Source organism: Juglans microcarpa x Juglans regia, chromosome 4D (genome assembly GCF_004785595.1).
Source record: "Juglans microcarpa x Juglans regia isolate MS1-56 chromosome 4D, Jm3101_v1.0, whole genome shotgun sequence".
Taxonomy (NCBI): domain Eukaryota; kingdom Viridiplantae; phylum Streptophyta; class Magnoliopsida; order Fagales; family Juglandaceae; genus Juglans; species Juglans microcarpa x Juglans regia.
This window is the reverse complement of record NC_054600.1, coordinates 12,638,327-12,660,694: the sequence shown is the minus strand read 5'-3', so window position 1 is coordinate 12,660,694 and position 22,368 is coordinate 12,638,327. Positions and strand designations below refer to the sequence as shown.

General features: G+C 33.3%; 2 protein-coding genes across 5 annotated transcripts in view; both read right to left on the bottom strand.

The window, feature by feature from the left end:
* LOC121259519 (diphthine--ammonia ligase) overlaps nt 1-9,177 on the bottom strand; it is a 50,490-nt gene extending 41,313 nt beyond the window's left edge. Inside the window, exons 1-5 of one of the 4 annotated variants that reach the window (XM_041161129.1) lie at nt 8,913-9,177; nt 8,632-8,703; nt 8,188-8,267; nt 4,109-4,334; nt 3,981-4,013 (exon numbers count right to left, since the gene is read on the bottom strand). In XM_041161129.1, coding sequence (XP_041017063.1) covers nt 3,981-4,013; nt 4,109-4,334; nt 8,188-8,267; nt 8,632-8,703; nt 8,913-8,990 — 489 coding nt within the window. In that variant the 5' untranslated portion in view covers nt 8,991-9,177. The remainder of the gene's footprint in view (nt 1-3,980; nt 4,014-4,108; nt 4,335-8,187; nt 8,268-8,631; nt 8,704-8,912) is intronic. The other 3 variants (XM_041161130.1, XM_041161132.1, XM_041161131.1) reach the window with 3 other exon arrangements.
* A 2,522-nt stretch (nt 9,178-11,699) lies between these two features.
* On the bottom strand, nt 11,700-13,011 carry LOC121260142 (zinc finger BED domain-containing protein RICESLEEPER 2-like). Its single transcript, XM_041161988.1, has 2 exons — nt 12,484-13,011; nt 11,700-12,230 (listed from the first exon to the last, which is right to left on the bottom strand). The coding sequence occupies exons 1-2, from the start codon at nt 13,009-13,011 to the stop codon at nt 11,700-11,702; spliced, it is 1,059 nt and encodes a 352-aa protein (XP_041017922.1).
* Nucleotides 13,012-22,368: the final 9,357 nt, after the last annotated feature.

The following is a 22,368-nucleotide window of genomic DNA, read 5'->3' as shown; positions in this document are numbered from 1 at the left end:
TCCATCAACATCTGAGTGGGAAAAAGTATAGAAGATTAACGGTTTATTGGGTTTTTTTATGAAGCCACTTGTTATTTTTCTGGGATCAAATACCTTACGGCCAATCTGTACTTTCCATCAATGTTTTCGATTTATTTTACATTAAAGCAGCACTCTGAGGGTGAAGATGACTACATGAAAAAAATGTGTTGTAAAATACTTGCTAAGTTTGAGAAATATTGGTTTGAGTTCAATGTGATGTTGGCTATAGCAGTTATATTGGATCCTCGATACAAGCTTCATTTTGTTGATTTTTCTTATACAAAGTTTTATGGAGAATGTTTCAGTGTATATGAATGTTCGGAGCAAAATGGCATCTCTTCTCATGGAATATAGTTCTTCTAGTGCTCCCACAATGACATATTCTACCACAACTTCTGATAGCACTGTTAGTAGAGCGGAAAGTCAGTCTTCATATAATAATTATTTATTTCAGGTAATATCAAATAATATTTTTTGTTTAATGATTTATATTAGATTGTTGTTTCATATCACATATTATCTTGAAATATTTTTATTTATTTTTTGTGTACAGGAATTTGATTCATTTAGACCTGATGATCTTTCTGCCCATATGAGGAAAAGTCAATTGGATCTTTACTTGGATGAACCTAAGGCAGATAGAAATGTAAAGATTGACATTCTTTCCTTTTGGAAAGGAAATGAATTTCGTTATCCTGATCTTGCTTGTATGGCTCGGGACATTTTGAGTGTTCCAGTTTCTACAGTTGCATCTGAATCTACTTTTAGTGTTGGTGGGCATATCATTGATCAGTTTAGGAGTGCACTAAAAGCAAATATTGTTGAAGCATTAGTTTGCACTAAAGATTGGTTATATGGCGAGAAGCAAGGTAATATTATTTTTATTTTATTGAATAAATGATTGTAATTTTTCAATACAATAATATTATTTGATATAAAACTTTACTGATGTCTTTTTTTTAATAGAAACACAAGAAGAAGTTAAATTGGACGAGTTAACCGAAGATGTAATGGAGTTGGAAAACAATAAAGGCAAGGACTTGGAGGACACTCCCACCTCATTCTTCAAGCTCTAAATTTGTTTAGATTTGTGTTTTTATTATATTTAGGATTGTAACATTAATATATTTACTATGTGTGTTTTGTTTATTATATTTGGGATATAATTTTAATATATTATTACAATGTGTGTGAATCATATTTGTTTGGATTGTAATTTTAAACTTGTAGTTAATTTTTTATTTTTTATAGATATGATTTATATTTAAATATTTATATAAAATCAATCAAGTCAAACAGATTGTGTCGTATCGTGTCTGTTCAACCCATTAACATAAACGGGTTGAAACAAAACGGGTCATGTCGTGTCGTGTCAATTTATTTCTTATTCATTAACATGTCATGACGGGTCATGTCGTGTCAACCCGTTATCTTACCATGTTGTGTTCGTGTTTGAAATTTGACACGAAATCTTTAACGAGTCGTGTTCGTGTTGACCCATTAGGTGTAATGTACATATCTTGACACAATACGAACACGACCCGTTAACATGATTTGACACCCCTAGACTTCAGCTCCCTCACATTCCAAGAGATGATTGTTGGTTTCATTGATGACAATAAACAACCCTCTCCTTGCCTTCATCTCTAAAGGCACTTCCTTCCTTTGAATTATAATTAATATGATAACCTCTTCAATTTCCTCTCCTTCTTTAGAGCGGATCTAGCCATTGAAGGTTGACCAGCCTCTATAGCTATTAGAAGTACTCTAAATTTTTCCTCATATCCAACACAAGAGATTCCCACACAATCCTTGATTTCATCCACTTTTCTCATCACCCAATAAGATGAGGAATTGGACCATTCAATTTCAAGATGGATAGAACACAATGGGTCAAGGTCCATTTCTTCACCAAGCTCCCTCTGCTCTCCTGACTCAGTTGCCTTTGCCTCTTCCTCCCTTCCAATAGCCATCTACATCTCAAAGTTAAACCTCTAGATGCAAGGGACCCCAGGAACAAACTTCTCAATGGACCCAATGACATTACCACTCAATTCCACATCTCCCTCCACCACTACCACCCCCTCAAAAATCCTCTCAATTCCTCCAAAACATAGTAGGAACCAGTAACGACAGAGAAGAGAACCTCCCATCCCCGAGATGAGAATCTCCATTCAGAACCTCGAGCTCGAAGGAAGGCAACAAACTCCCCTTCGCCGAATTTGAACTCACCACCTGAGTACCTCTGAGGGATCGACTACCAATGTTGTCCCTTTCTGTGAAGAACTCGCAACCTCCTGTGCCGTCGAAGGTTTATTCTGGGTAGCTTCAGAGTTTTGAGTCTCAAATCTGAGAAAATAAAGAGTAATCATAGGAAAAACCCCTGTCAGAGAGCCTCTCAGAGACTCGCCGGCCGCCGTCGACCCTGTCTGTGACGTTGAAGTGTCTGTCGGAGCCACCAAGCCCTTGGGCTAGGCCACCCCTTCCCTCGGGCTTTTTGAGCCCTGTATTTTGTGTAAAGGCTTAGCCTTCCAGAGACCAGGCCGACCTGCTAGGCCTCGATCCGGCCCATCAGCTGTCTTAACTTTAAAACCCACAGGCCCATTCCGCAATTCCCCCATCCTTTTTCCTTCTTCCTTATCCATTGAATTTAGGCCCAAACCCATAAACAAACCCAACCCTTCATCTACCTTCTTCAACACTGACTCCAACCTCTCCTTCCAACCAAATAAGTGTGTAAGTGTGCGTCTGATTTATGTAAATCTCACATTTTCAAAGACAATGTATAATAACAAAAAAAAAAAATCCATAAAATACAATAAAAAAAATTCAAATGGCAAGATGGTAATATATTTCGCATAAACTCAAACATAACATTTTTTATATAATTCCATTATGCCTTGCTAAATATACACTTTATGATATTTTTTTTAAAAGTAATAAGAAATATACACTTCTATGATATTTCATAGCAATAATCAAATTAAAGTACATGGTTGAATCAAACCATATGAAAAAGGCCATGAACAAAAGGCTCAAGAATTGTAGGTGTTGACTTCTATGCTAACATAAAAAGTCAAATATCAATCCATGTAGAAAGCCAACTTGCACAATTATATTGGGTTCAAAGCATATATATCACATAAGACAGAGTGTGGTGCCATGGTACATAAATGATCTTCAATATCAGCTAAATACATGAGAATATTTATTTAGATCCATAAATGATCTTCAATATCAACTAAATACTTGAGAATATTTGTTTAGATCATTTTCTGGTCCTGAATTGATATTTTATACTTCTTTTAAAAAAATTAAAAAAGAACTTTACTATGCTCTTAGCCCGCGCCAAAAAGCGAGCTTTCATAAATGCACTTCTCTTATTGAAGACTAAGTTAATGTTATGGTTTCTTTTTAAAGAGTTTAACACGTAGTACGTTGCTTTAGTTTATTTTGATGATGAGGAATCTCGAACATCGTGCAAACGCAACACGTTTTTAACTCCAGATCGGTGTAACACACACATCATACGGATCAGGTAAATTATTGCCTTTTCACCAATGGGACACGGCCCATAAAAATTGTTTGCACCCAAGAGTTCGAGCCTGAGACCTAGAGGGAGCATACCACCAAGACCAAGGTCCTTACCACTTGAGCCAACCCCATTTAAGTTTATTAATACGGTTTTCTTTTCTTTGGTTTCATGGAGCTCTTATATCTTTGTACTTCAGGATGAAACAAAATGTGTGGTATCCTACCCCTAATGGGAAGGCTATATTACAAAATACGGATGTTGAATCTTGTTACCAGTTAAACTTTTTAGTACGTGCTCAAAGAACATCCAAACTAGTAACTTCTCATTCAGAAAGCAAAATACCTCCATTTGAGAAGAACAAAAAAAATAAATTGCTTAATTATGTTCAAAAGGAACACAGAGAGTAAGTTGAACCAGGAATCACCTTCACTGTGATAGCTACAATCCCATTTGTTATCTAGTTGAGATCAAAAGAAACACACCTTGTTACAAAAGAATTTGAGAAAAAGAAAATTGAGCAGTTTCCATTCCTACTGTTAATATACTGTTTACCATTTCTTGAAGAAGCAATGACTGATCTTGTTTCCACAAATATGCCAGAGAAACAAGCCCTAACCTTGAACAAACACTTTCCACTCGTAGCCTTTGATAGTCAGATGCAATAGCACCAGAACATACTGCTGTGACAGAAGGGATCTGTCTTTTCACTTCATTTAACAAAACAAACATGTCTTCAACTTCATCACCCATGGTCATTCTGTAGCTAAGCTTCTGATGCCTAATGACCCATAAAACCATTAAAAACTAGAATATGGATTTAATAAATATAATTAACAGTACGTCATTCATTTATGAATCACACACACTTTAATGAAAATTTAATGTTCATCTATATCAAGTCAAATGGGAAAATCTCTTAGTCAAAATATATTCGATTATAGAAATTTGAAGTGGCAATGAGAATATATATCTCCTATAGATACATTTTCCCAGTAGCTTTCCTCCATTTAACAAATATAATTCATTTAACCCAACTACATTTCACAATTCTTTCTATAAAGGATTCCAAATCGAAGTTTCTTTATACACCAAACAAAATGGCATACCCAAATGGTTGAAAGGAATTGAACCCACCTTACAGCAAAAAATACTAGCCAAAACATCTACCCTTCAATTGGCCCCACTGGGACAATTCACTTTTACCCAAATTAATTCTCAAACATAAACCTGCTTCAAAACATACAAGATTTGATCTGATACTTAGGAAGATGTTCAGCATCACAAAATACTAGCACATGGAAGGTGAGAGACAGACACCACGATTCTAGAACCACCCACCAGCCAAAACCTAGATACTTCAACAACCCTACTAAACAGTTTGATGAGCCACAACTAAAATGAATTGTAAAGGAGACACAGAAAACCTTGTCTCAAACCTCTAGAACTATTAAAGAAGCCAGGACAGCCATTAAAAAGAAATCTCATGGCAGAAATACAAGATAAAACTCATTGTGGTGTATTCTTACCAAACCTTCCTAGAATTATTTTTTATGATAAGTAATATATTGTTATCAACTACCACTAAAGGCAGAACACAAATACACAGAAGTATCTAAGAGAGACACTCACCTAGAATGAGAGAAAGATATATGAAAATCGTGCAAATTTAGGCCATTAAGTCTATAGCAATAGTCCAAATAAGAAAGGCGTTGATAAAAACAATTTCGACCACATCCTAAGATATGTTGAATAATCCCCATTAGATGATCACTGGCTTTCTCAATATCAAACTAACAAATGACTCTTGGATTTTTAATTCTGGTTTTACTATCAGTGAGTAGCTATGTGTATGGATGTCAGCTCATTACTAAATTTGGACTCCTAGTTTTGTTTTCCGCCTTCCTAAACAAATGCTTTCTGTTGTATACACCATGTGTACTTGAGTGCGCACCTTTAAGCTATTAATGAAATTTGAATTAGTTATTAAAAAAACATATTAACAAATACCAAGATATGTCACTCAACAAAAGCATCTTGAAACTTCATAACTAATTTCCCCAACACATTTGAAGCCCAAATAGTCAATACCTTAACCAGCAACTTATACTCATTCCTAACCAATTGTTTGGCCAAAAATCGGTGATGTTTTGAGCACATATCCTTCTAGGAATGATTAACAACGAAAGAAAAACAAATATTATGAAAAAAATTCACGTCTTCCTTCTTGTGCTCTCCAACAATTTTGGGATAAAAATATAAAAGCTATAGCGAAATCATTCAACCCAGAAGCTTTATCCCCTTCAAATCTATAAGATCCACAAGCACCTCTTCCTTCTCAATTGAAAACTCCAACCATCCTTAGTGGAAAAATGCACCTTGGCCTTCATTCAACTGAGTATCCGGAATAAGGTCTTGAATAATCATGGAGGTAAACAGGCCTTCGGCAAAGAGTTTCCCACAAGTGCACCTCAGGTAATTCAAGGAGAAACTCCCCCAATCCGATGGACCCTATAAATTCTTTGTACCCCATGATTCGAACCTTAAACTTGGAGAGAGCATACCACCAAGACCAAGGCTCTTACCACCTGAGCCAACCCCTAGGGGTTAAATTGTTTCTTTGCAAAGATTCCAATAGAAAGTGGACAATTTCATACCATCCTTTCAAATTTACAACGACAAATGTCACCTTAAAGCCAACCACATGATTTGCTTCTACGATATCTAAATGTTTGCATCTTACCTCAACAAAGTTATTAAATTAATTAAAATAGCATGCAATTTTGCATTTATGCATTGGTGGCAGTCACCAATTAATAGTTTTCAATATTAAGAGAAACCCAAATCTTGAAGATCGAGAGCACTCCTTGGAAGAGTTTTAAGAGTTTTTTTTTTTTTTGGAAGACTTTAGTTATGTGGGCCATTGTCATAACTTTAATGGTCTCAACTTTCATGATTTCCTTGTAACCGTTTCTAGTTCCTAACTAGGTGTAATCACATGTATACTTGGGTCTATGTCTATTTCAAAATCAATAAAATATCTTCTTACTTATCAAAAAAGAGAAACCCAAATCCCCAAAATTATCTTCAGCAAAACCAATACCAATATATGCTTTGCCACTTTCTATCATTATCAAAAATTAATTAATGCTCAAAATAATATTAGTAGCATAAACATGGTCATACCCCGAGTGTTCTTGTTTTTAAGTTAAAACAGAAAATCATTATTATTCATGGACTCACAGTGAAATTGTTAGATCTTTAACCAGCTAATAGTTGTCCTTCCCTTTGAACCAAATTATAATCAATAAATAGAATACATAAAACATATAAAGAAAAAACAAATATTAGTCAGGGAAACATAATTAACACTAGCCAAAAAATGAAAAATAATTCTTGCAAGGGCGGAGCCAACAATCAACCTTAGGGGAGGGAGGGGGGAACAAAAATTATGACAATCAAATCTTCCTCCAATCCATTACAGATGGTGTGCTTTCCTTTTTGGATCGTCTTGAAATATACAAAAGTTTCCAAAACAAAAATAAACATCCATTTAATGGGAATATTGCTATTAAGTTTGAAACCACCTTTTTTCAAAAAAAAAATTCTTTGATAACCGTGGGTGTCTGGGCCAGCTTGCACGCACCTTGACTAATCCCATAGGGCCCTAAAGTTAACGACCAGGTAAACCTCCAGTGGCCCTAAGGGGACTCAAACTAGTGACTATTGGGGAGCAAACCCAAGGCCGGACCAACTAAGCTGCCCCTCAAGGTTTTTCAAATTTTGAACTCACCTTTTTCTTTTTAAATTTGAACCACCTCTCATGCTGATGTGAAGGCATTATTTTGCTTAGATATGTAATCTAAAGGCAATATAAAAAAAAACAATTTTGTTTGTTTCATTCAAATGTGTCATTTGTAAAATTATATTTATAGCGAGGTAAGTATTTCCAAAACTTTTTTGTAAATGAAATATTTTGCTATCTATAATTTCACCAAAGGAAAATAATATATGTAAATTAAACCATATAAGGATATAAACAAAACAGAATAACCTTTGTAGCTTGATGAAGTGTTTAGATTGGAGCACTACTATCCCAATGTTATGCGATAAGAAGCCTTAAAGAGACAGAAACAGTATAGAGGAAGCTTAACTTGTTTTGTTCTTTTCAACGTTTGGTTTAAGACGATATAAGGTCCCATGTCGGTCACAGTAATTACATGGGAGGCAAAATAAAAATAGGAAAATTGGTATAATAACTAATCAACAGTAGGCAGTAGCATTGTGACATTGATTGAATTTGAATGAGTGGCTTCTTGAAAAGGAAAGGTTTTATATGTAAATAGAAATTCATTTTTAGGTATATATAAAAAGAAAATAGAAAATAGGATTGGGGCACCATAAGCTTCTTTGAAGCTCTCTTCCAAAAAGGACACATGTGAAGATGTTTTTCAAACCTTCCGGGCATTGATGCCCTCCCTTACTCTACATGTGGTTCCATCATTGAACTCTAGCACTTTTGGAATTACAAGTTAATATCACTTTCTTAGTTCCGTGATAAGAAGAGATTGTTTTTAAGTTCCCTGATATCAGATAATTGATTTTACCAAAGAATTCCCACTTAAAAGGCTTGCCTTGTAGATCCTTGTATTCGTCGTCTGAACAATGGTAGTCCCATGCATTCTGCATAGGTGACAACTATTTGGTGCCCAACCTGATGAAAGCATTCAACAGTCCCAACAAAACAGTAAACAAACCAAGTAAGAAGAAACGTTTATGCACATTTTCTTTATGGGTAAATAAAATTCAAGTAATAATGAAGAAATATTTTACCTATTACAGGAATTATAAAAATAAATAAATAAATAAAATAGAACAAGATAAACCCTCACAGCAAAGGGGATAAACAGACGTGTGGCACACAAATACATGTATTACTGTTGTAATGCAAGAGTTTTCCGTGGGCCCAAAGCTTACTTCTAAACATAGTTTTCAAAGCATTGGCATCCACAACGCTATTTTTTTTTTTTTTTTAATTAGTCATCCACCACGATAACTAGAGATGAAGAGAGACTAACAGTTTGGTACATGTAGCTATCAAGCTCGTCCACTGAATCATCAGCCGGCAACAAATTCGCCAATGCAACAACCTACAAAAACCAATCAATTATTAATCCTTTGTTTGGATAACTAAGAACCTACAAACTCCAATCGATATTTCGTGGAACCAAGCCCCATGGGACAAGTAACAACATATATATGACTCGAACATCAAATTTCTTTTTATCATGTTTTGGTTTGTTTTCCAGGGGTTTTCTCGGGAACCAAACAGACGAGAAAGGAAAGAAAGAAAATAAACCTGGTGACTGTACTCCATACACTTGATCATGGCGTAACAGCTGTCCTTGCCGCCGCTTACCAATGCCACCACCTTCATCTTAAGCTATCCCCGGCTGCGATCGTTACCCAGGTGACACTCACGAACAAAGAACTTGGTTTAGGGTTTTTAAAGTACCCTCCAGAGATTTTTTATATTTTTTATTTATGCGCAAACACACTCAGAAGATTGAAGATGGCGGGCAACGCCTTCGAGCGACCCTCGCACTTTGTACTTCCTTTCTTTATTCTTTGTTCTTTTTTCCATCGGAAATGGGGTAAAATTATTTTAAAACTGGTCAGGTTGGCATGTGTGAGGCACGTGATCTGCTTCACCATCTTGATAACTGATAAGCAATGAAAGTTAATATATTAAAAAAGTAAAATGGTAAAGGATTACGCTGGGATCCCGTTGATGTCCCACTCCCCTTTTGTTTTAAGTTTTTTAATTTAGTGATTAAGAAAATGTTATTTAATAAAATTAGAAATTTTTTATTTTAAAAAAAAATATTTAAAAGTGTTAAAAAAATGATGTGAAAAAAAAAATTATAGTGACCAGATTATTGGATAGGACTAGGTAACTGGATGTAATAGTAATGAAAGTAATATAAGACCAGATAACTGAAACTACAAGTAATGAAAATAACAGGACCAGATAATTAGAACTGGTGATAATGAAAATAAACCAAAAATAGGATCAGATAATTGGACAGACTAGATAACTGAAACTTGATAATATTGAAAAATAAATTAAAACACTTAATAAGAGAAATAATATTTATTCATGATGAAGTAATTTACAAAGATAATTTTAACAAAAGGCGTAAGGATTTTCTGAAGAAATCCAAGAAGTATAAAAGGGAGAGAGGAGGAGAAAATATTCATAATGAAATGTTTCATAAAACGAAAGTGATACCTTCCTCTGAAGCAAGGTTTCCATTTTATAGATGAAATGGGCCTCAATTACAATTATTAAAACAAATAGTGAAAGTAGAACTGAAGCAAATAGTGAAAGCAAATAGTGAAAGTAGTACTGGCAGTATCAGGAATCTGGCAGTTGCAGGAATCTGATAGTTGGAGACTAATCAATCTTGGGAGGACGGTAGTCTATCTTCTGTCAATGTCGAATTAAGTGAGGAGGCCAATCAGTCTAGGACGATAGCCTTCAATAGTTTTTGTCGGTTTGTGCCAACGGATCATTCATCTTTAAATAATCTCGGGGTACCTTCTGAATGATGTCCAAATATATTGTTGTATACTAGCAACTGAAGTTTCGGAAGATGCTTCCGAGTTGTTATCGGATTCATCAGAATTATCATTTTCAAGAGACTTCTTTAACAAGTAAATCAAATCTTTTTTATTAAGCCCTCCAAGAACATTATTCTTTTTAGACTTCGAGGATTTATTAAATTTTGCAGAAGAGGAAACAACAACTTTTTCCCTCTATTTAGTATTCACAGTAGTAGTCGCTTGGATCAGTGGGTATTCAGGCAATGTTGATTGATGAACAATAACAGGGAATTCCTTAGTATTTTTCAGATCTCGAGCAATATAGGAAAAATTTTTGGTAATGTGATTAATAATGTCTTGTGTATGGGGAAATCAATAATGAGGTTTTGTGGACCGGATCGGACCAATTCGGTCCAAGGTTTTCTCACCCTGGCCGAATAGGCATAAGGACCAGTCCGAACCGGTCCTTATGCCTATTCGGTCCGGTCGGTCCAACCCTATTCCAGATGGGCCAATAGCGCAACCTTATTCTTCTGTTTTTTCGACCCAATAGTAAAATCCACTAACATTTTATCCAATTTGAAGCAAAAAAAAATACAACTTATAAAGCCACCCACAAAATGCTTATAAAAAAAATGCAAGTTACAAAGCGATTCACCGATAGTCTAAAAAGGAATAAATTATAAAGCAATATGCTAACTAAATTACAATGAATAAATTTAAATAAAAGGTTTTACTACAAAAAAAAAATTTATCTATATCCATCAGAAACTTCAAAAAAGGAATAACTACTTGATTTTCTTACTACTAATCCATCCAAACAATTTAAACAAGGTTAAAACTAAAAATTATACTAGATAATGAAAGAGAATTGAAAAAACATTCTCAAGCAAATTTGGCTTCTAAAAGGAAGAAAGAAAAAAAAAACCATTCCCAAGCATAGATAATAAAAACTAAAAATTATATAGGTTCCAAATAACTGAAAAATTAAAACCTTTAAATACAAATTACAATTTACATCAATGCAAATTATACAATTATTCTCCTGGCAGCTCTTAAGTCCTAGCTTCCTACATCTTTTGGCTTTGCATACTTTTCACTTTTCAGTTTTCACAATACGCTGTAAAGTGTAAACAAAAGAATTATTAGCAAATAGCAAAAGTGAAAATTGAAAACTAACGAGCTAAAATACAATTCACCTCATTAACTTGCATTGGTTGTAGACACTGTATTTGAAGCCTCCATAGAATTGTCACCGTCCCGAACAAGTTCTATACAATAAAGAAACAAAACAAATTATATAAATTTTCATAACATATAGTATTATATATCATAAAAGTTATAAAATGAAGTACTTATAAAAAAAAAGTTATAAAATGAAGTGCTTATAAAAAAAAAAGTTATAAAATGAAGTACTTATAAAAAAAAAAGGTTATAAAATGAAGTAAGTAAGAAACATACTCAGCTGCCTCTCAAAATCCTCCACCTCATTCATTAAAGTCCTAAGGTTGATTAGAGTAGATGAAGAACGAAGCCAATTCTATGTACAAATTAGAGCCTCAACCATCATTGGAGATAAACTATTTCGAAAAGGATCAAGGACACGACCCGCCATGTTAAATGTAGATTCAGAGGCTATTGTAGATATCGGTATTGTGAATACATCTCGTGCAACTTTTGAAAGTACACGATATCTAACTGAATTAACCCTCCACCAAATAAGAATGTCAAAACTTAGGAATGCCTCATCACAACTTTCAGCTAGGTATCTATCAACCTCATTCTTGCTCTCCAAAGTGTTTTCTGACTGTAACCGTTGCTTGAATATAGTCATTCTTTCTGCCGTCCTATCAACTCTACCACTACCACTACCATCTGTAGAATTTACTTCTTCACGTGGGGGACTTGTGCGCTGCTGTTGTAGATCAGAATTGTTGCCTCTCTCATTATCAGCATATGCCTCATACATGCGGATTAAAGCATTTTTAACCTTCCAACTCAAATCAACAGCTTTTGTGGGATCATTGGCATACATGCATTCCAATGCAAAGTCAAAATATCGCATCTTATACTGAGGATCAAGAATAATCCCCAAACAACAACATATTCATATTATCTAAGTTGTCCTAATATTTGTCAAATTTTTTCTTCATATTTGTGGCCATTAATCCCACCACGGGGATTTCTATTTCACACTCCACATCAATTGCATCGGATATTTTAACTAAGTCCAGAAAAAAGGAGTTGCAAGTTACATATTCATTCCCCGAAAAAGATAAAGTTGCATCATGAAATAGTTCAAGAAACCATACAAACAACTTTACCTTCTTCCAATCGTTATTATTGGGAGGCCCTAACTTCTTTGATGTTCTCCTATTCACCACATCACCAATTTGATCATCATCGTCATCATAGTCTCCAACACCTCTAAGGAACCCCGAATCTTCTTCTTCCAACCGTTCAAAAGTTTTTCGAAATTTTAAAGCCCATTCCAACATAAGATAGGTGGAGTTCCACCTAGTCGGTACATCTAAATAAATGTCACTTTTGCTTGCAATTTCTTCCAACCAAATACATTTCATAAATGTATTCCACCTTTGAGGTGATGACTTAACATATTTCACAACACATCTCACATTCACAATAGACTCATCAAATTCCCTCAACCCTTCACGGACAATTAAGTTTAGGATGTTGGCACAACACCGAACATGCAATAATTCATGTTCCAAAACAGTGTCCTTCCTATACTTGGTTTTTTTCTTCAAATAAGAAACTGTTCCGTTATTAGAACTTGCATTATCAAGTGTGATTGCAAGTACTTTCGGTCTCCTCCAATCATGCAAGCACATCTCTATGGCCCTACCAAGTGTATCACCCTTGTGATTCTCAACCAAACAAAAAGAAAGAATTATTTCGTATAGTTTTCAATTATCATCAATAAAGTGTGTTATGAGACACATAAAATTGAGGTTTTGCACGGATGTTCATGTATCTGTGGTGAGGGAAACTCGTTGCCCTTGAAGAGCACTTCTTAACTTAGTTTTTTCTCTTATATACGCACTAAAGCAATCATTCGCAACCGTAACACGAGATGAAATCCCTACCCACTTAGGGCAAACAATGAGCATAAACTTCTTGAAACCCTCTCATTCAACAAACCTAAAGAGTAACTCATCAAGAATAATCATTTCTGCTAAGGCTTGTCTGCAAGCCCCAACACTAAATGATATGGGCACAAATCCCCCACTATCACTTCCTACACCCGCCTTCCAACCGAGAGTAGTTTAGGACTTATCCGTCTGTCTCAATAGACATTTCTTACATTATTTTTCAATGTGATATTTCATGGACTTTGTACCATTGGACTTTGTATCACATGCATACGAAGCACCACAGTAATTACATACAGCCCTAGGTTTAGTTGGATCACCTTTTGATATTATTGTAAAATGATCCCAAACTATTGACCTATGTCTACCGCTACCACTCGGTTTAGTATTAGCACTTACATTGGGTGGGAGTGGAGGAATGTCCTGCCCATGTGTAGCCTGTGTTGATTCTACATCATCTGTAGTAGAATCTTGTGGAATCAATTCTGAAATATAGTCCATCTAGAAAAGAAAGAAAGGGAATTAAATACTAATTAAGGGTTTAGTTCTTACACGATCTCATCAAGAATAATTAAGGATTTAGTTCTTACAAAAAATATTTGACCTTAAAATACACAATTTGCATTTTTCCTAAAAATGCAAACATTAACAATATTTGAAAAAATATTGGGTTTAATCATTGATCAACATTAACAATATTTGAAAAATAGTACTCTTAAAAGGGGGAAACCCTAGAACTGGCCAATCATATATAGCACTAGTGAATCAGTGATTTGTGTAACATTGTAAATGTGCCCTATATTTTAACATGAAGGCTGAAGCTATGTAAAGTTATAAATGTGCACTACAATACTCATTACTCCCACATTACACTTCAACCATCATTTTCTTAAAGTTATAAACCTCATAAAACCCTAATTATTAATAACACAAACCCAATCACAATTTACAATTCACAAAACCCTAATAACACAAACCCAATCACAATTCACAATTCACAAACACAATCACAAAATGAATAAATTTCGGATTCAAAAATCCCAATAGAACCATCTACCAGATTTGAGTCTTTGAGATTTGAAAGTAACAACATATTTACATAATTCCATTACCGTGATTATGAATTTGTGAGGCTAATTCGCCGAAAGTCTCTGCGTCAATGCGTTGGTCTATGCGTGGGTGATTGGGTCTGTGATTGGATGATTAAGAGACGAGGGACGGAGGGAATCCCTCGGAGGGACGAGTGATGAGAGACGAGAGAGAGGCGAGACGAGGGACTGAGAGAGACGAGGACTGAGAGAGGTGAGACGAGGGACGAGAGAGACAGAGACGAGGGATGAGAGAGAGGTGAGACGAGGGAGTCGAGGGACTGAGAGAGGCGAGACATTGGTCTGTGAAGACTCGAGACAGAGACAAAAGAGAGGCAGAGACGAGGGACTGAGAGAGAGGCGGCTTGTGCGTAGACTTTATGGTTTGAAAAGAGAGAAAATGGCACCGTTTATTCAGGACATGAGACTCCCTCAAATCATCAAATGTGATTATTATTATTTTTTAAATGATAATTAAAATTTTTTTTTATGGTTTGAAAATTTGATAATTATAATTTATATATATTTGTAAAACATTTAAATTTTTAATAGACTATAGTGATTTAGTTATAATGATTAGTATTAGTATTAGTTATAAATTTATATATTAGTATAACTATATTTAATATTAGACTATAGTTATATATTTGTATTAGTTATAAACTTAGTGATTAGTGATTTAGTATAGCTATATAATATATTAGACTATATAAATTAATAGTATTAATATTATACTATTAGTATAGTTATAAACTTATATGTTAGTATTAGTTATAAACTTATAGTGATTTAGTTTAGTTATCAATTTATAATTATATAATTATATTGATGATGTTAATTGTTATTTGTTACTAACTTAGAGTATATTAATGTATTATAATTTATGATAGTTCTAAGTTAATGCATAAATTATAATGAGCTATTTACAATTTTTTACATTTTGTATATGAAGCAATAACTAAAAAGCATAAATAATTTAATTATCCATGATTCCATACATCCATACATGCTTTATATTTATTTGCAAGTTGCAACTTAAGTCATAGTCTCATAGATGTCAGTGGTCACTGGTCACACATTAGTTAATTAGGAATTGATAGGTTAATTTATAATATATGATTAATATAATATTAATTTGTAATTACATATTTAAAATTTTATAGTCTAAATAGGGATAGGTTAGATGAAAATTACATAATTTATTATACAATTATTATATAAAATAATATATTTAGGGATAAGTTAGATGAAAACTACATAATTTATTTTACAATTATTATATAAAATAATATATTTATTAAAAAAAAAAAGATTTCGGTCGGGTGGTTCGGTCCGAGAAATCTCCACCCCGGGACCGGACCGAAGACCGAAATCCCACTACTTTCTAGACCAAGACCGACCCTACATTTTTTTGATCCTGTCCGGTCAGTTTTTCCGATCCGGACCGGCTAGCTTACACCCCTAGGGATATCTATCCCACCACTTGACAAAGCAGTATCGAACCAACAGGTCACCATTTATCTCATAACTCCATTTTAGAATCTAAGGAAATTTGTACCTTTTGCAGAAATGAAGGGAGTGGAGAAATTTGGCTTCATGACGATCTAATTTTGAAATATTTGAATTAGCAAAACTTTTAATAGATTTCTGAAATTGTTTAAGAAAAACTTTAGGAATGGGGTCAAACTAATTCCACCATTTTAAGAAGCAAATGGGAAGTTTGCCTTTGAATTATTTATCAAAATTAAGAAATCGGGAGTGACTCATATTTAGAGCCTAAAAGAGCATGAATTTGGACCAGACATCAATGTAATCATAATAGCAATAAACAATTTTAGAATTGGAAAGTCTTTCCGAAGTAAAAGGGTAAATACTCCAGTCTTATTCGGTAATGATATTCAGAATGTAAGCACTATGATAAATCAATTTTGATTTATCAATTTTATCATAAATAGTTTTAATAACAATGGATTCTGTGTGGAGCAGAATACCAGAATAATACTGGAGGTTTTTGGCTGGATTCTCAGGCATCCAGTGAAAATTTGGAGTAAAATTAAAGCTATTTTGAAGGGATCTGTATATATTGATCGATTAGATTCAAAATAGAACAGATTTTGGGAAAAAAGTTTTTCGATATACTCAATTTTCGAAGCAGGAAAATACTGAGCGGGTTTAACAGAAGAAATTGGTTTAACATATGGGTCATAAGGGGTAGCAATAGCAGAAGCAAATTAAGCGTAGGGATACTCCCAAAGGTAGTAAACCTATTAGCAATTTCTAATGGGGAAGCATGCTCATTTTCAATGAGCTTGAGATCAGGAATTGGTGGAGGTGGAGCAATCTTTTTTCATTTATCTATCTTCTTGCTCATGGATGCTCCAAGAATTCACGACTAAGGAAATCATGAATGAAATCGTCAGAACCTTTAATATATTCCATATCAAAGTCAAAAACACTTAATATAGTTTGCCATCTAGCAAAAATATGTTTTGATGCAATGTTTTCAACATATTTTTTTAAAACATATTTAGCACTTTTACAATCTATGCGTAGTAAGAATTTTTTGTTTAACAAATCACTTTGAAATTTTGAAATGTACAATACTATAGATAAGATTTATTTTAGTAGTACTATAATTAAGCTGTGCACTATTCCAGGTTCCAAAATGGAATCAAACAATTTGTTTGGATGAGCCTATGAAATAATTTGTTTCAGAATGCCACCATAACTAATGTCAGAACTATCTGTTTCAACGATTTTAAAAGAATCAGAAGTAGGGTACCAAGACACGGAAGAGTCTTGACATGTGCCTTGATTTGTTTAACAAGAGTAGTATGAATTTTAGACCAAGAAGGATGATTGTTGTGTAGCCTTTCAAACAATGGGCAACATTGTTTCCTCATATTTTGGTAGAATTCGGCAACATAGTTGAGAGAACTAATGAATCTCTGTAACTGAGTTTTATCAAGAATAATATCAAGAAATTTGTCAGCAAATTCGATAGCCCTGTTGATGGATCTAATTTATTTCAGAAATATCATAACCAATGAATCTGATCTTGGTTTGAAACAATTTAGTCTTTTCAGCAGAGACAACAAGATCATTCAACCTAATAATATCCAAAAATGATTGCAAACGGTTCCAGTGTTTATCAATAGATTTGAAAATATGAGAACATCATCAATGTAAACAATGATGAAATGAGTGAATGAATTGAAGATGTCATTCATAATATTTTGGAATTCACTAGGGACATTTTTATACTAAAATGCATCACATTCCACTCGTAGTGTCCAAATGGGGTAGTAAAAGCAGTCTTATACATTTTGGTCTCAGTAATCTGGATTTGCCAAAATCCTTACTTTAGGTTAAATTTGGAGAAGATAATTGCATAACATAATCTATGAATTAAGTCATTTTTATTTGGGATAAGATACATAATCCACTCTAAAACTGTAATAACTAGTCGGGTATCTCTCTCTCAATTTATAAATTTTTTTTGACATAGAAAGCAGTACAAGACCATGGAGATTTACTAGGCTTAATAATCTGTTTAGCAAGCAAATCATTGATTTCATTTTTGCAAAAATCCAGAGTCTCATTATTCATTCAAATAGGTTGAGTTTTTGTCAAAATATTTTTTTCACATAAATCCTTAATATAAAGTACTGAAATAATATGTTTCTTCCTATGTCAAAAGACATTTGGAAGATCAAAACAAACAGCATTAATCAGTTTTTTGTGAAAATTACTGATTTTTTACTAAAGCAAAGTATTAGAGAGTTGTTCTGAAATCTTTTTGAATTTCATTTCCTGTTGTTGGAAATTCAAATACTTTGTTTTTGCAGAAAACAAAGATGTCAAACTTTTGTCTGTATCAATTTCAAATTTTGAAACAAATTTAAACTTAACTTTTGTCCAAAAGGATCAGTCGTAATATCATCATTTTCATAAAGAAATAGATACAAACAAGAAATAAAAGAAATTCCTAATATGACTTTATTACATTTTTAACAAGCGCATAAGGAATTTTAAAACAGGTATTATTCTGGCAAACATGAGCAGTATTAAGCCATACTTGATCTTTATCTGAGATCCATTAGCCGAGAATAATTTCTAAGTAGATTTCTCATAATATTTACTAGGAATTATTCCTTTCTGGATACAATTCATATCCGAGCCAGAATCAATCATAGCAACCACTGAAAATTGAAATTCAAGGCAAACAATAATAAAAACTCTGGAAAACCATTTAGGAGGAATCGTATGATGAATTAAACAGATCTGATTCTCAGCAGATTAATATTCTTTTTTACTGGAATATCATTTGTTTGCCCATTATCGGAAGGAATTTCTTGATCAAATTGCTTATCAATTTTTAAACACAACAATTCTTGTTTAAAAGAATTATTTTCAGATTTGAGATTATTGATCTTAGCTTTGAGTTCAATAATTTCTTTTTTAATGGAAACAACTTCACGTTGTAAATCATTTGTAGAAATATCTTTGGATATTTTCTTTTCAAATCTTCCTAGAATTTCATGAAAATTAATTTTTTGTTTAGAAGTCTCAGGTTCTCAACGAATCATCATCTTCTTGAGCTTCTAAAGACATTTTTCTTTAAACTCAATATTAGTAATTTGGGAAATCAATGTTAAAAAAATATTTTCTTTTTTTTTGCCTTGATTAAAACATTGATTGTTTTACCTAAAAATTTGCAACAAGAATAATTACAACCAAGCTTAATATTGAGAGAATCAAATGATCCGGTTTCTGAGTGATACTCAGAATCACTAGAACTGAATTCATTGATGTCAGATGATGAGGAAGATTTTTTTTGTAGGAGACGAAACAGATCTTCTTGATCATTTGCATTAATATTCAACTGGTTAAGCTTTTTTTTGAATTTATTGGACTTCTTGGGACATTTATTAGCAAAATGCCAATATCTGCTACAATTAAAACATCTCCCTTTTGAAGGGGTTTGAAAACTCTTTTTCTTACTATAAGGTTTTTTGAAAGATTTTTTGTAAAAATTATCACGGTTCCTTCTTATTTTCTCATCGTGAAGTTTGGTAAATTTACTAGAATATTTTTATTTTTGTCTAGATGGAGTAATAGTTGGAAGGGCAAGTGGTTCACATAAATTTCTCATTTTATATTTGACATTCTTACTATTCTTCAACCGTTAACGAATCATTATTTGATCATTACACATACTACTATCAAGCTTCTTAATTGTGCTGAAGATATCACCATAGGTGTAATCATCATAATTAAGGAGTCCCGAGATATCAGTACGTTCATCCTTAATTTTGTGAGCAAATAAATGAGGTAATCCATCAATAAATTTTTCTTTCTAGTAAGGCTTATGACATCGTCTCTGAGCATTACTCTGGACATGAAAACATATTGATACTATCTATAATCAGACATTTGACGACATCTCAAATTATTCAAATAATCACTAATACGGTTAGTAATGTTGAAGGGAGTTCCAGCAAAATGTTTAACAATAATGTAGATCAAAGTATTAACGCCATAAGGAATTCTCATTCCTATGGTTTCATAAAAAATTGGCAACATTTCATCATCATGCTTAATAGCATTCTAAATGATTTCCTTTACTTCTGCTGTGAGATATTTATCCCACGAGTGTAGAAGCATTCCAGAAAAATTGGTAGTTCAAATAGTAATGATCCCAGGTTGTCTGAGATTTTTGTTGATATAAGCATTTGCAACCATAAACATTTTACTCATGGTATTGAGGATCTCTTGTTCAGATAATTCGCCAATATTCCATTCATAAATTATGTCGGTAGAATAAGAGGACTGGGTTTGAAACATTCTTTTTTCAAACTGTAAATCAGGAGGTGTTGGTCTGGGATATCAGTTCTTTGTCAAACTCATTGGTTTGAATCCTTGTGAAGAAAATCTGGCGATCTCAAGTTTTAAATCAAAATCTTGAAAATTCTTTTCAAGTAAAGTTATATCTTTAATAGTAGATGAATCACTGTTAGATGATTCTTCAGTGGTTTCAACAATAGCAACTTCTTGAAAACCTCAGGAAATAAAACTTTGTTAATCTAGATTTCTACTCCTGATGCTACTATTCAAGTTCAAAAAATGATCTATTAGAAAGATATTTCTCTTCCCAATGAACTGACTTTAGAATATGAAGTTTCTCCTATTAGAGTTTCAATGGATGAACTCAATCTTAATTATATTCAGCAATATTTGGATGGCACTGTTAAAATTAGTTTTGACCAACCTCTAGTTAACAACGAAAGAAGAAATTCTTTAGCTGGAACTAGTTAATCTTTTATTGGTTCTGTTCCAGAAAATCCAAAAAGAAGAGACCAAAATCTCAAAAAAAATTTGGAAGATTCTGTAAAAACAGCCCATCATATTAACCCTGATTTAAAACTGAGAGGAGTTTCTTTAGCCTCTTGGGTTACTTCTGCTTATTATACTACCAAGGATACTGAAACATCTAAAGGTAAAGTCGTAAAGGAAGAAGCGGATAAAGAAGAAGAAGATACTTCATCTATTTCTCTTACAGCTTTAGATATAGTCGCGCCTATTCATCACAACCAGCTTACTGTGATAAATAGAGATTTTGAAATTGATTTATTTTCTTTACTTAAAGAATACAGTTCTATTGAAAACCGTGATAAGAGAAAAACTTATCATACTAATTTCTTTGATTCTGAAAAATTACATATTAAAAGAAAATGGAAAGAGAAAATGTATGCTCTTCAAAAGCATATACTTTTACTCGATTTCTTTGAAAATCATTATATTTCTAAACTTAATTTAAATGTTATTAAAACTAGTTTTGTCAAGAAAAAAGGCAAGATAATGGTTAAATCTAGCCACCACCATTTTGAGACAATTATTATCTCTCACAAGGGAACTCAAGTTAAAGCTTCTCCCTTTAAGATACCCAATACTGATTCAAATGCTACTATTGCAATGGAGACAAAAGATTATTGAACAAAACAATTTTGTTAACCAAACTCTCCATGTTATAGGACAGCAGTTAGATCGTGTAATACCCGAATCATATTACGTAGGTCCTTACGTCATTTTATTAATTCTTTAAGTTAAATATTTAGAGATAACGATTTTTACTACTTTTAATTATTTTATTTTATTATTTTTAGACTTTGAAATATTTTTCCTTAAACCCTTTAATTTTATTTATTTAAGAAATGACCCAATTATTCTCTACCATTGGATGGGTAGGTGAAAATTACCATTAAGGTGGCTAGATCTCCACCATCCAACTCTCAAGCTTATGTGATAAGTTTTGACCAAATCAACTAAATCATTTTTCCTTCCTTGGACGTAAGCTTCCTAAGGAAGCTATTGATTTCACTTTTCATTCCACCCATAGTCCAAAGTAACACAAAAGGAGAAAAAAAAAACAAAACTAATCCTAGAAAATCGTATTCCTACCCGTCGATCAAGACCCACGAAATGAATAAAATCCCATCTTTCTTTCCAAGATAAGCCACCAAAATCTTTTTTCTTTCCTTTGACCCATAAGCTTTCTAAAGAAGTTATTGCACCCATCGTCTAAGGCAAATCAAAAAGAGAGAAGAAAAAAATAAAAACTATCTTAAGACATTTTCCCCCAGACCCATCAGCTACACTTAGGAAAAGCAAGAAAAGAGTTTCACCTTCTCCTCCAAGCTAAAGCCGATCCTCTCTTCTTCTCCTCTCTTTTGTTCTTCAAGAAATCAAACTCTTCTCATCTTCTTCAAGCCAAGCATCTATTTCCTTTTTTCTCAAAAGTAAAATAGCAATGTAAGAGTACCCTTAATCTTTCTCCTTTGTGTATTTCGAATTTAGCCATAATTGATCAAGTGGGTTTTCTTTTGATATTTTTTATGTTTTAGTTTTGGGGTTTAAAACAGTGATATCGTGTTGCTCTTCATCCACACGGCTAAGCCTTTATTTGGTCTTCCACTTGTGTTTTGAAAGGGGCTAAGAGCTTAAGGTA